Raw genomic sequence first — 14,293 nt, 5'->3', positions numbered from 1 at the left:
GATGCCAGGTGACCCCACCAGACAGTTTGCCAACAAGAACAAAGTGGGGTAGGATTTCCAGACCCTACAGACCGCACAAAGAGAGCAATACCCCTTGTCATGTAGGCTCACAGTGACACTACAGCAGACAGAAGTGAACCTCATTGGATACACCAGGAGAAATGTCTGCCTGTCAGCGTCACCTGTTACTGTGGCACTTATTTGACTCCTGGGTAACAGTCTCTTTAGAGTCTCCCGGCCTCACACACTTTTGGATTACTTGAAAGTTGCCTTACGCAGATGGAGCTTTGGTTTGCACTGCTACAGAGGTGCTCTCAGTCACCTACATGTGGCTCAGATCAAAGTGGCATATGAAGTGGATGCTAAGTTGTGATAAAAGAAAGTCTTAAGATGATAGGAGGTAGATGACCCAAAATCCAATAATAATATCAATATCTACATGATTAGATATAGTATTCAGGTAACAATCATATATACTAAGATCATAATAATAGTTAACATGTACAGAGCATTAATGTGTAGCAGAGAGGGAGTTAAGTGGTTTACACGGTTTATATAACAGTTTACCCCCTATGAAGGAGGTACTCATGATACATCCAATTCACAGTTGAGAAAACTGAAGCTCCCCATTTGTGTGACTTAGAAAAGATTACTTCATCTATCTGAGCTTTAGTTCCTAACTTGAGGTTCATAAAATCTCCCGTAGAGGTTGTTATAAGGGTTACAGAGGATATTTGTAAAGTATCTAGCATTGTGCCATGCACAGAAAGGAGCTCCAGAAGTGGTGATGGTGGTGGCGGTGGTGGTGGTGGTGATGTAGTATTATCATCATCTTTATAAGAATTATATGATGTCTTCATCTTTCCCAAAAAGGAATTCAGTCCTCTTACTATCAAAGACACATGCATTAAAGTAAATTAAATAGAATTTAGGAACAAAAGAAAAACAGAGGAAACAGAGATATGTAATCATATATCGAATTAGACTCTGAACTTCCCGGCAGACAGAATAAACAGGGAAACAAATATTTCTATGGTCTGCATTATCGGAAATGGGAAAATATGCCCACTTCTCAGAGGAGGAATATTTTTTTCTGATACTGAAATCTAAAAGATTTTCAGTGAGCTTCGTATAGATGATACTGAACTATGCGTTGATATGTGCCCTCAAGTTCACTATATTTCATGTGAAGTATATTTCAGTGAAGATCATGATGAACACCTAGCACTGAACATTAAAAATGTCCATCAGTGGTGATAACTGCCTGGGTCACAGCCAGGATACCGGGGGACCTAGCTGGGAAGAGTCAGGATGTCAGGGTGCTTGTCCAGCTTTGCTGTGCATTCATCATGTGACCTTGGGCTGGTCACCTTGCTTTTCTGGTTTTTAATCTTGCCATCTGTAAATTGAGAGAGTTATGGTTTCGGCGCCTGTTGTTTCTGATGTTTAGTGATCTTTTGCTACAGCTATGGTATGATTTCAAAGCCAGTTTCTTGCTTTCTCTCAATTCATTGTTTTCTCAGGTGCTAAAAACTATTTCTAAAGTGACCAAAGTAGGAGAGGAAAAGGAATTCTTTTCTGCCTTTCAGTTTTCTGAATTTAATCCAGAATAAGGAGGCCTGGGTTCCAGCTCTGATTTTAACTGGTACCTAGACATTGGCAAATCCCTTCCTTTCTCTGGGCCTTCGTGTCCCCATCAGTGGATGTCAGAAGTGGATAATGAAATTCTAAAATTTTGTCCTCTTCGTTAGCACTAACTGTTTCAGCTGTTCCCAGGAATAGCTTTTTGTTCAGGCTGGTGCTCTTAGGCTGTGTGTGTGTACTCCTCAGAGCAGTCTCATCTCTGCCTTTGGCCTTTTTGGCCTCGACGCTGAGCACGCTCAGTCCAGGGACCACTAATCCTTTGGGCATCTTCCTCTGTGGACCCCTTCAGGGAATAAGGATCCTCATCTCTTCCCAGATCTCTTCCCCAGGGTCATAGAGGAATATTTGAAGCCTGTTGCTCAGAAGTACATTTGAACTCAGTCTAGATCAATCACAGCTATACATATTATGTTAATTCTAGCAGAGCCCTTAACTGCCCCAGGAAATAGGTTGGACAGGGCAATGTTAAGTCTACCATACCTGTCTTTTCCATTATGTAGCAACATAAATTTTCTGGAGGTTTCTCAAAGTGACCAGCTACCATTTATTGGGCATTTTTTTAAATTAAGTTTCTTTGGTAACATTGGTTAATACAATTATATAATTTTCAGGTGTACATTATAATTTGACATCTGTATATTCTATTGTGTGTTTACCATCCAAAGTCCAGTTTCCTTCAGCTACAATATATTTGATCCCCTTTACCCACTTTACCCTCCCATTTTTATTTTTTAATGAACAAGTACTATGCTCAAGATTTGCATTCTTTATACAATTTTGTCCCCACAATACCCATTTGAAGTAGATGTGATTATCCCCGTTTCTCAGATGAAAAAACTGAGGCTCAGAGTAATGAAGCAATTTGCCCAAAGTCGCCTACCAAGTGGGCAGTAGAACTGGTATTTGCACCCATGTCTGTGTGGCTCTCATACTTGAGCTCTTCCCATTGGTTCCAAGATCCAGTAAATCAGGTTCTGCTAGGGCTGCCACCAGATGTGGTCAAGGGACGCTCCTTTGCACAAGGTAGACCTTACTCTGAGGCAAAGGGAGAATTCTCACTCAGAAGCAGAGACTAGATCACCTTTCATCCCAAGAAACTCCTGGGCTCGCAGCTCCTGCTAGGAAATTCCCTAGAAAGAGGGCAGAGTGAGGCTTGACTTTAGCTCATTAACTTCAGTAATGATACCCTTATAGTCTCTTAAGATTTTATGTAACCAAGGTTATGTTTAAGAAAATAGAAAAGAATGTGGGCCTTAGGCAGACTCTGGAAACAGAGCTGTGACCTTACTCTGTGCGCAGCCCTGCTCAGGATCAGAACTGGGTCAGACACACGTCTGCCACAGAACTGGGCCCAGGGTCCCAGCCGTAGGCCATCGTCTATCCCATGCATTTATGGTTGGCAGAGTCTTCTAAGGCCTTGTTACTTGAAGTGCAGTCAAGTAACACTGGCATCCTCTGAGAACTCGTTAGAAATACAGACTGGAGGCAGCAACACCCCAGAACTGCTGAACTGAAATCCTCATTTTAACAAAATCTCCAGGTGATTCATATGGACATTAAAGTTTGAGAAGCACTGGCCTAAGGCCATGGTTTACAAATCTGTCTGTGCCTCAGAGTCACCTGGAGAGATCTTAAAGATACAGATGCCCAGACCCTTCAGATGTTATGCGTGAGGCTTTTTTGAAAGCTTTCCAGGTGAATCTGAAGTGTAGCCATGTTTGTGAGCCATCACTCTAAGATCCTTAGCCGTGGGTATTTTCTGCATATTCTCCCAGGGAGGCAGATGGTCACTTACTCACTGATTCATAAATTCAGCAGACCTTTCTGGAGCACTTCCTCTGCCCTGGCCCAGGTCTAAGCACCAGGGACTCGAAGCCAGTCCCTACCCTTGAGGAGTTCAAGATGTCATGGAGGAGACAGGCTACCAAACAGAAACATGTCTTAAGGTGCTAGAGGTAGGAAAAGTACAATCTGCTGAGAGTCTAGTGAGAATACAGCAAAGAAGTGGCCAATTCTATCAGTGAGGGTAAGGGGAGCCCAGGAATCAAGGAATGGCATTACAGATGAGGTGATGCTTGAGCTCAGTTTCAAGATATGAGCAGGTACTCTGGTGGCAGTGGAGCTTCCTGGACCCTGAGAAGCAGTGTAGAGAAGTAAGAAGAACACTGACTTTGGAGTCAAGTAGATCAGAGTTGAAAATCCATCCTATTACTTAGCAGTTTCTGACCCTGGTCAAGTCACTTCACCTCTCTCAGTCTTAGTTTTCTGAAATACTTTGAAAAAAAAAAAGAAGCACCTGCCTCATATGGCGGTTGTGAGGAACATGAGATCATGAGTGTAAAATGCTAGCGCAGTGTCCAGAAAGGAATAGGCACCCAGAGATGGTAGAGAATGCTTCTGTTCTCATGACAGTCGTCTCTGCAGCTGTGCTCCACAGACAGGTGGCACTGCTCCCAGCAGAGGACCGGGTGCTTTTCCCAGTGCAGGTGGCATGAGGAAGAAGTGAGCTCTGCCAAGTGGAAAGGGCTGTTGAGATGGATAATTTCATTTGATCCTAATGACAAGCCTCTGAGCAAAGCAGAGCAGGGACTTAATCATTTGACAGCTAAAGGACCTACAGCTTGAATGATTTAGGTGACTTTCTCAAATTAGAATTCACATCTAAACCACCACAGACCTCAAATTTGTCCTTGGGCACAAACGATAGGGCCACAGCATTTATAAACTCTGGAACGATCCTGCCAATGCGGCCCTGTTCTGGAATTCACCAATCTGAGAAGCTCCACGTGAGTGGCACTTCTCTGGGGCAGTGCAAAAAGACATGAGCCAGAAACGCAGGGGGCTAATCTAAGTGGACAGGGCCCCTCATCTTACTCCCTCAGGACCCATTTTTCTGCCAAGGTGGATAGCACCAGTTTATCATGAGTAATGCACAAAGGAATGAAATAATCACCTCCACCTCACAGCTATTATCAGGAAAGCAGAAAGATCAAGGCTGCCCTAGCGTTACAGAGTGGGATCTAAGGTCACTGCATTTTATCTAGCCAGCACCAGTGTCATCGGAAAAGATTAAATCTGTGCCACGTTATAGGGTAAGTCACAGGAGTCATTTCGGGATAAACAGGACAGCTCCCCTGTTACCACCGCCCCCAAAAGAGAAGTAAAAGAAAAACTCAGGAATTTGATTGAAAATACCACTTAAATGAACTAAAAATGGTGATGCCATTTACTTAATGCAAGTGGTTGCTATGAGCTAGAAGGCACCAAGCTGATCACTGGAAATACAAAAATAAATAAAAGCCTGTCTCTTCAAGTATTAACTGTAGGATTTGGGAAACAGATACATAAATAAATAGCCACAGCATTATGTTAAGTGTCCTGTAATCCAGATATGAACAGATATGAATCTCAGTGCACAGAGAAGAAAGGTCCGGGAAGGTTTGACCAGAAAGGGTGCCATTTGAGCTGACCCCTGAAGAGTGAGTAGCAGGTCAGCAGACTGAAAAGGGAAGGGGAAGGGATCTCCCATGGGGCAGGAATAGCAGATATAAAAACACATGAAGGCACGTTGAGGGACAAGTTGTCAGTATTGCTGGAGTGCAGGAGGTCTGTGAGGAAATGTCTGGAAGAAGGCTGGGAAGATGGAGCAGCAGCAGAGCATTGTGGGCCTTGTGTGCTGCTAGGCTGGGAGTTCTGAACTTAGCCTATAAATAATGGGCAGTCCTAGAAGGAAAAGTATTGAGGTGACATGTTGGTATTTGGGTTAGGTGGTAGAGAATAGCTTGGGGAGGACCCAGGCTACAGGCGGAGAGACCTGCCCTTTATTCAAGAAAAAGGTGATAGGACAGTAGTGTTAGGGCTGGAGAGGCAAGACGGTTGGAGGAAATCATGACATCTTAGTCAAATTCAAGAAGAGGAAACGAAGGAAGGAAAGCCTTGTTAGAAGCTGCCAGTCCCCAAGACACTGTCCAAAGCGAGGGATGGTTATGATGACAGACAGTCAAGGCCAGATTAACACCTTTAGACACCTTGACACTAAAAAGATTAAGGTGCCCCAATTTTCACACGTAATTAAAAAAAAAACACCAATCTGTAAAAAATTTCTTCTTTTAAAGACCCAAAACTTACATGCCTGATAAAATATGAAATAACTTCTTTCTAGACTTTTCTAACCCCCTTACTTACATCCCGAGGGGATGTTCAGCGCCCCTACTCTGTGGGTGCTCTAGGCATTGCTCACTCTTCCCCGCTTCCCTTAACATAGTATGTCCCACTGTCCAGTGAAAATGGCCAGTGCCGGGCCATCCAGCCTGAACAGAGAGATTCCTTTGAACCAGAAGACTTTCCAGAGACTTGGAATAATGGGCTGTCAATATGAGATGCAGTTTAAGGACCTGGGAAATATCAGGCCATGCACAGGAGCTGAGAACAGCTTCCCAGGAGTTATGACTCCAACTCCAATGTGGCCTAGACTTGGAAGAAATTATAAATCAGTATCGTGCGATAACAGAATCCAAGCTTAATAAGCGGCACCTACTCTGAAGTCCTCTCTGAGTACGGAAACAGACATAATGACCAGTAATTAAAACACCAGTTAATGGAGTACCTACAAGGTGCTGTGTATCATGCTGAACATTTGTCTTACACTATTTTATGTAATTTTTCCAATACACCAACAAGGTAGCTATTAACATCTCCATTTTGCAGATAAAGAAAACTGGAAGCTCAGGAGGCCAAGTAATTTCCTTAAGTCTCAGAACCTGGAAATGACAGAGCTAGACTTAGAACCCGGACTGGTCTGATTCCAAAGCCTGTGCATTTTTCCTACCCTCTGCCTAGAGACAGGGCCTTGTCTCCGTAATGCCTCTGTACAGTCGTGGTCTGACTTCACTTACCTCTGTTAGCATAGCCTTGTCTTTATGACAGTTTTCCAGAAATAGAACCATCATCAGCACTGCTCTGGTGTTTTATTTTTTCTTGGATGTTGCTACAAATTACAAACTAATCGTGCAATTCATTTGTATCTGACTGCAAGTGGGAGAATACTGGGCTCCTGATAAGTGTAACACGAGTGTCAGCTGAAGACGGTGTTGATGCCGGCAGTGTGTCAGATTTGGCCAGGGTCTTATCAGTCAGTCCCAAGCAGGGTTGTGGCTGCTATAAAAACTCTGTGAGAGAAGAGCTTGTGAGTCAAACTCTAAAAGTGTTCTCTGAAGTCAACCACTTTCATGGTTCTGGCTTGGATTTACAGGCTACGTATGGTAAGCCTCATTGATAATCCTTTTAAGAAAACACATACTGAGCACATGATGTGGCACTGGGCTGGGCATCACAATCATTGGCATTGATGGTTGAGTGGAAGGGAGAGTTAGACCAACCACTGCGGCCAGAAAAATTGGGGAACTGTCACCCAAAATGTGGACATCATTTCCATAAGACACTTGGGCTTGGATTTAAGTTGTATATATCTCTGGCTACCTGATAGGAAAAAAAGAAAGTGCTCTCCAATGGGCATGTCCTTGTTTTCCAGTCACAGTCCAGCACATAAGTACTACCTGACCACGGACCCTATGAGTGGGGCCATCTTCCTCTCTGACACCAACAGCCGGCGGGTCTTTAAGATCAAGTCCACCGTGGTGGTGAAGGACCTCGTCAAGAACTCTGAGGTGGTTGCGGGGACAGGTGACCAGTGCCTCCCCTTTGATGACACTCGTTGTGGGGATGGCGGGAAGGCCACGGAAGCCACACTTACCAACCCCAGGGGTAAGGCCTTTTTTCTAAACACTTTAAGTGACATTTATTGGGGTGCTTTCCATTTTCAAAAGAAATACATGTTTATCGTTGCAAAAATTTTTGGAAATTACCAAGAACTCTATGGAGGAAAGTTAAAATTGTCATGGTTCCCCCTGCCGGAAATTCCCAGTTAACATTTCCTGTCTTTCTTACTAGTCTTTTTTCTAAGTGCTGTGTGCATGCAATACTCACCAAAAACAAATAAAATGAGATCGCATTAATAAACAAGTTGTTTTAATAACCTCCTTTTTCTCCTAACCGATAAATAATGAACGTGTCTCTATGTCATTAGTCTTCTGTGTACTCGTTTTTAATGGCTATATAGTATTCCATCAAATGGATGTCCCTTCATTTATTTATCAGTGTCCTTCTGTCTCTCATGTTGTTGTTTTATAAAATCATCTCTGCACATGTTCATGTGCCATAGAATGGGTTAACTGTTTTAATTTTGAGTCCTGCAAAAAGTTAGGCCTCTTCATACCCATAATCACAATTTTTCATTCACTTAGCAAATATTTACTGAGTATGCAGTGCACTGTGGTTGCAAAGATAAGTTCATTATGGCAGAAGGTATGACTTGAATGTGAATCACTCTGATATGGGAGAGAAGGAGAAGTGCTTCCTGAGATGCCAGAAGAAAGAACTGTGCGTGGGAGTCCAGAGCTGAGAGAGGCCCCTGTGCCTAGCAGAGTAGGAGGGCTTTTTGGAGAAGCCATCATTTACAACAAATATCCATCATTCACCCTAAAGCCAGTGACCTATAGTGTATAAGCCTCAGAGTCCTTGTTGATAAAATAGAGGTAATAACACCTTCTGTGTCCACTTCCTAGGATCATTCTGAAGGTCAACATGAATATATTTCATGTGATACCTTATGAAAATTGCCATTGTATTACTCAATAGTGCCAGATTTCAAATTAAATAGGGCCTGGTTTCAAATCAAAGCAGTTAGACGCTAATGAAATGAGGCAGTCCTATATTCAAATTCAGACATTGCCACCAAATAGCTGTGCAACTTTGGGTGAGTTGCTTAACTTCTCTGAGCCTTATTTCCCTCATCTGTGAAATAGAGATATACTATACAGTTGAAGTACACATTAAATATTATCAGAAATATAATGCTTAGTACTATGGTACCGGGCACATGATAAACATCCCATAAATGGTGATTCCTATTATTATTATATTGTATTATATCACATCACATCGTATCATATATTATATCATATCATTTATCTCTACCATGTACCTGGAGTAGTCAGGTGGTAACTCTGTGAGGTAAATAGTATGACATGTGTGGTTAATCGCCCTCCTAATTATGATTTCCTAATACTAAGAGAGTAGGCTGGAGTGGAAAGAACACTGAGCTTGCACTTAGAGATTCTGCATTATGGTTTTTCTCTGCCACTCTCTGGCTTTGTGACCTCCTCCTCTGGGGCTCAGTGTTCCCACTGGTAAATGAGCAGATTGGGCTAAATTATTCCTGTGACCCCTTTCAGTTGCAACTTTCTACCCTCTTAGAATTAACCCATTTTTTTTCTGAGGATCTTTACTCCTTCCAGGTCTTTCTTAGTTACCCTACACACTCTCCCCTCACACACGCATGCACAAACACACACACACATATGTAGTAGCAGTGAATGTGCCCAAAAGCCTGATAGAAATGACAAGGGTGCCATAATACCCAGACACTTTGTAGCAGGGAGGAGAAAAGATGTTCATCTATTTAGCACAACAAAAGGAGAAAAAATGATGTAATTAATCAGGGGACAGATCACTTCCATTAGCCTGTGCAGCCAACTTTGTAAACAAGAAACTCGATTGTTCATGAAGCACTCATCAGTCCTAGCAGATGGAAGAGAAAGACAGCATAGCCTGGCAGACAAGAAAACTCCTGTCTTGGTACTTAAAGAATGTAATTAATTTACATTCTAGGCAGGGACAGAAGAAAGGCTTCCTTGCCTTGAGGCTGCCTGGTCCTGTGTGAAATTGCTTGTCAGCCCTGAACAGCCAAGGAGGGGGCAGAAGGAACCATTGCTCCAGTGGTTTTTTTTAATCCCTTAGAGGCCTTTGGGGCAGTGCCTTAAACCATCCTGCTGACCAGTCATAGATACATGGGCCCCAATAGCAAGGGTCTTGAATCCCACAAAGTGCTGGTCACTTTCTCATAATTATAAGTCACTAATAATGATTGAGGGGTAACTGTTAGAAGTCAGGTGTTATAATCCCCATTTTATTGATGAGGAAACTGAGTCTTGGAAGTGAAGTGACTTGCCTAAGTTTTTATAACTGGAAAGCTTACACTTCAAATGTCTCTACTTCTATGAAGCTTTTTCTGACTCTTCCTCTCCATGCCTTCCCCAGAGTAAACTGAACAGAATAAAACTGACCAGAATCATCTTTATTTTGTCGTGACCTTCTCTGGGTTCTGTCAGTCCCGGGAGCACTCCACACATCATCGACTCCCTCTCGTGCCTCCCCAGCCAGACCATGCACTTCACGGGGGCACATCTCCTCTGTGGCTCAGCCCCAACATCCCTGAGTACTTCTCCATTTGGTAGGGTTATATCTAACTCTTGTGATTCTGGACCTGGGGTGGAAGTCAGTATCACCCGTGAGCATTTTTAAAACATGCTTTGGTCCCATTCCAAGCTATCCCCTGAATTAGTAGTTCCAGGACTGAGGCCAAACAGGTATCTTTTGAAAAAACTTTTCAAGTAATTCTAATACGTATCAGTGGTTAAGAAGTACTGATTTACTAGAGTGGTTCTCAAACTTTTATTTGTATTATTATCACCCAGGGTGCTTGTCAAAAATACAGGTAGATGCTCAGGCTCCATGTGAGATTTTCTGAAGCAGCTCCCAGGTGATTCTCACACACATATGAGACTGAGAAATAAAGATTTAGAACAATCTATTTACCAGCTGAGAAAACAAATGCAGCGATGTCCATTGACTTGCCCAAGGTCACACAGCTGGTCAGAGAGAAAGTCAGTGGGGTGGAACAGTCTAAGGAATGAAATAAGTGATGTCGAATAACAATTCTGACTCTTCTCTTCAGTGTGCCCTTTTTAGAAATTAAATTCACCAGCATTCCCTACACAGATCCAAAGGATTCTTTCTGTAGGCTCTATTTTTCTGTAATGACCAATGAAACTAAAATAGTAATAGAGTAAGAAAACATGAAGAATGATTATCTTGGAAGAAAAGAAAAATTGTTACCAATAAGGAGATTTGATTAGTATAATTACAGGTCTTCAGAAGTAGGTTAATTTAAATAATTCACAGTTTTGACATGGAAAAATATACTCCTTACAACTACCTCTAGTGCTTAATAAACTCCCAGAAGTTATCAGTGCATTGCAGTGGATGGCTAAGGTGATAAGTAAAAATCTCCAGCAGTGGCAAGGTGGAAGAACCAGAACCCTGGATGCTCTGAAGACCTGGGTTCTACTTTCTGCTTCGAACAAGTCACTCTACACCTCTGGGCATCTATCTCCTTGTCTTAGAAAGGGAATGAATTTTGTGCAGAGGATCTAACAAAATCACAGCGTGGAGGTTCTCTGTCAGCCTGCAGGTCCCCATGAGTGTGTGGGTTGTCACCACCTTTGACGCTGAATTCTCTGCCCCAGGCATCACGGTGGACAAGTCTGGGCTGATTTACTTCGTAGATGGCACCATGATCAGACGCATCGATCAGAATGGGGTCATCTCCACCCTGCTGGGCTCCAATGATCTTACCTCGGCCAGGCCCCTCAGCTGTGATTCTGTCATGGATATTTCTCAGGTAAGGAGAGAGCTTCGTCTGCCAGAGCCCTGGGTCTGCATATGCGCCCTCTCACCTGGCACCCAGCCAGCATGTGGGCGGTTTGCCTTTTTATTCCACAACCCTTTTCAGAGCACACTCTTGGTGCTGGGCCTGTGAAGAACACTCAGGACACAAAAATTAGTAGGGCACAGCGCCATGTTCACCACAGGGAAGCTCAGGGGACAGTGAAGAAATCTGCCCCAGGAAACCGCAAGGCCAGCAGAGATTCACAGAGTGTGAATTTAAATCCGTAGCTACTTGACTTCCCTCTTTGAAAACACTGGTATTTGTACATTGTCTGTTTTATTTTTAGACTGTAAACTACATGAAGACAGGAAGAATCTGTCCATCTTTTCCTCTACTATAGCCAGGGTGCCTGGGACACAATAGGAGCACACCGGTATTTAGCGATTGATTGATCGATCGATCGATCGATCGATCCATTGAATCACAGCTTTGGCACTTACCAAGCTGAGTAAGTTCAGACAACTTTCTGAGGTCCTTTGAGCCTCATTTTTCACATCCGTAAAATGGAAATCATTTTACATTGAGAATACATGAAACACTGCATGGAGGCTCCTGGCACCACTTGGCGCTTCAGAGATGATCAATAAAGAGAAGTTTTAGTGCCCACTTTCTCAAAGGAAATGTCATTTGTGCCAGGTTTGGAAGACTGAATAGGGGTTTGCTGGGCGGCAAGGAAGAATGGAGGCATTTCACACAAAGGGAACAGCATGTGCTAAGGCACAGAAATGCTAATGAGCCTGGTATATTCAAGCAACATGAATCTATGCCAGAGCACAAATTTCTTAGAAGGAAGTAGTAGCAGGAATTGAAACTGGAAACATGATTTGGGGCCAGTTTGTGAAGGACCTTACCTTACCATACCAAAGAGTTTGGACCTTTTCAGGTGAGTATCAGGAACCTAGTGTAGACCAGAGAAAGACACAAGTGACTGGGGCTATTCAGCATGTCCTTAATTTGTCCCGCAATGATTTGGCAAGAGATGTGTCCTTTATTACTAGATCTTTCGGCAGGGCCTGGCCAGTGCTAAATCAGTGAATATCCATCTTGCCGAAATTAGCAAAACCAAGGAAATTGAGGATTGAGTTACGTTAAATTGCAAACTGGTGTCAGCGGTAGTCACACTTAGCTTTTTAAACCCCCTCACTTCTGTGGGAGGCTGCACATAAGCTCTTTTCCTCTGACCGTGGACCTGCTCCCTGGTACTCAGCAGGCAGCAGAGGCTGGGAGGCGTCACTGGTCATGCCTACCTCTGTTACTGATGTGTCATGGAGCCCCTTCCCCAGTCCCATGGCTGCTGCTGGCGGTCCCAGCACCCATGTCACATCCCTGTTGGATGCTGTGTGATTTCCCTCTGCACCAACTAGTGTGATAGTTATGCTTCATAATGGAATCTGCTCTCTGCCACTTGTCTTTCCAGTTTGGCAGGCTTCCTGTTGCTGGCTCGAGAGTTTCCCTCTCCAGTCTGTGAGCAAGCTTAAATTACCCATCAGGAAGCTGCTATGGCCCGAAGATGTGGGTACAAGTATTTTCAATTCTCAGAATGGGTCCTCCACCAGCCAGCACCAGGTGCCGAAAATTTTCAATCCACACGTTGGAAAATTGTTTAACTTTAGTTAGAGGTGCTGCCAAGCAGCCAGAGCAAAGGCTTGGAAGACAACTGATATGTAATAGAGGGGAAGAAACCCACACTCTACAGACACAGGCATATATTTTTATATACATATATGGGCAGGGGGTACTGGCTTTCATTCTCAAAACTTCTATTACAAGCACCCAGCGACTTTACCATCCCACAGGGAGCAGCGAGGGAAGCCAGAGAGCTAAGAACACAGCTCAGGGGCAAGAGTGCAAAGGAGAAAACCAAGGAATTCAGACCATCTCCTCTGGAAGGAGACGGAGACCAGACCCCAGGAGAAACTAGAAGGAGGCACAGAGTAGAGAAGGATCAGAAGATAGTGCCACCTGTTTGAAACGGGATTAGTTCTCAGCTCAACAGACTGTGGCCACCAGAGACACAGAGGATAACTCTATACTTAAGGTCCAAAATGACTTCCTGAATACTTATTATGTGCTGGGCACTGTTAGAAATAGGGATGCAGAGATGAGTACTACTTCACTTTTCTTATTTAGCTGTCACAATAATCTCAAGAGGTAGATATTATCTACCCCATGTTACAGATAAGGACCCTGAGGCTTGGTGAAAGTAAATGCAGTTATAAATGCAGAGCCCTGTGCTAGGCTCTATCAGGAATGTAGAAATGAAATTTTTTTTATCAAATCATGTAAGTAAATTGCCTAGCACAGTGGCTGGCAGCTAACAATAGGCTGTTAATATTCATTCATTTTATACTTTACAAAGAACTGCCTTGTACATTGTCTTGTTTGATCCTCACAATTACTTTATGTAATATTTATTACATATGGGGAAAGTAGTTCAAAGTGTTTCAGTAACTTAAGATCACACCTATAGTTATTGTGGAACTGAGAGAGGAAGCGAGGTGTCCTGGCCCCAAATCCCTTGCTCTCTCTCTCTGCTATTCGCTGTCATTTATTTGTTCCTTCATTTAACAACCCATTTTTTTAGACAAGTAACTCTGCAACAAGGCAGTCAGCTCCAAGCGCTTTTATAAAGGCACAGTGCTCCATTCCACCTCAGGACCACAGAATGTGAGAGCTGAAGGGACCGCAGAGATTATAAAGTCTCTCCACTTCGGTGATGAGAAATGAGCCTCAACGTAATCATCACTAATAGGGGGATGAAATCAGAGAAACTTGGGTCCTCAGTCCGAGTCTAGAACTTCATGCAGGCACTGTGACAGAGCGAGGACCGACTCCGAGAGCACTGCTCCCTCTTTCCCAGATGCTTTTGTGCACGTAGACATAAAGGAGAGAGCAGGAGAGCACTTGCTCTTCCCTTCCTTCCCCTATTCCCTCCCCCTCTCCCTCCCCTAGCCCCCACTTCCTCCTCCCCACTCACCCATCAGAGAGTCTCTTTTCATCATAATGACAGGCAGAAAGGTC

At 43.5% G+C, this 14,293-nt stretch overlaps 1 protein-coding gene across 7 annotated transcripts in view; it reads left to right on the top strand.

The window, feature by feature from the left end:
* Positions 1 to 14,293, top strand: part of TENM4 (teneurin transmembrane protein 4) — a 685,723-nt gene that overhangs the window by 635,129 nt on the left and 36,301 nt on the right. For all 7 annotated transcript variants that reach the window (XM_039848155.1, XM_039848159.1, XM_039848158.1 and 4 more), the window contains 2 exons: positions 7,175 to 7,407; positions 11,070 to 11,224. In XM_039848155.1, coding sequence (XP_039704089.1) covers positions 7,175 to 7,407; positions 11,070 to 11,224 — 388 coding nt within the window. The remainder of the gene's footprint in view (positions 1 to 7,174; positions 7,408 to 11,069; positions 11,225 to 14,293) is intronic.

The sequence above is a fragment of the Pteropus medius genome, unplaced genomic scaffold, assembly GCF_902729225.1.
Source record: "Pteropus medius unplaced genomic scaffold, Ma_sr-lr_union100, whole genome shotgun sequence".
Lineage (NCBI taxonomy): Eukaryota > Metazoa > Chordata > Mammalia > Chiroptera > Pteropodidae > Pteropus > Pteropus medius.
Note: the sequence above shows the minus strand (reverse complement) of the source record. Positions and strands in the feature narration are given on the sequence as shown.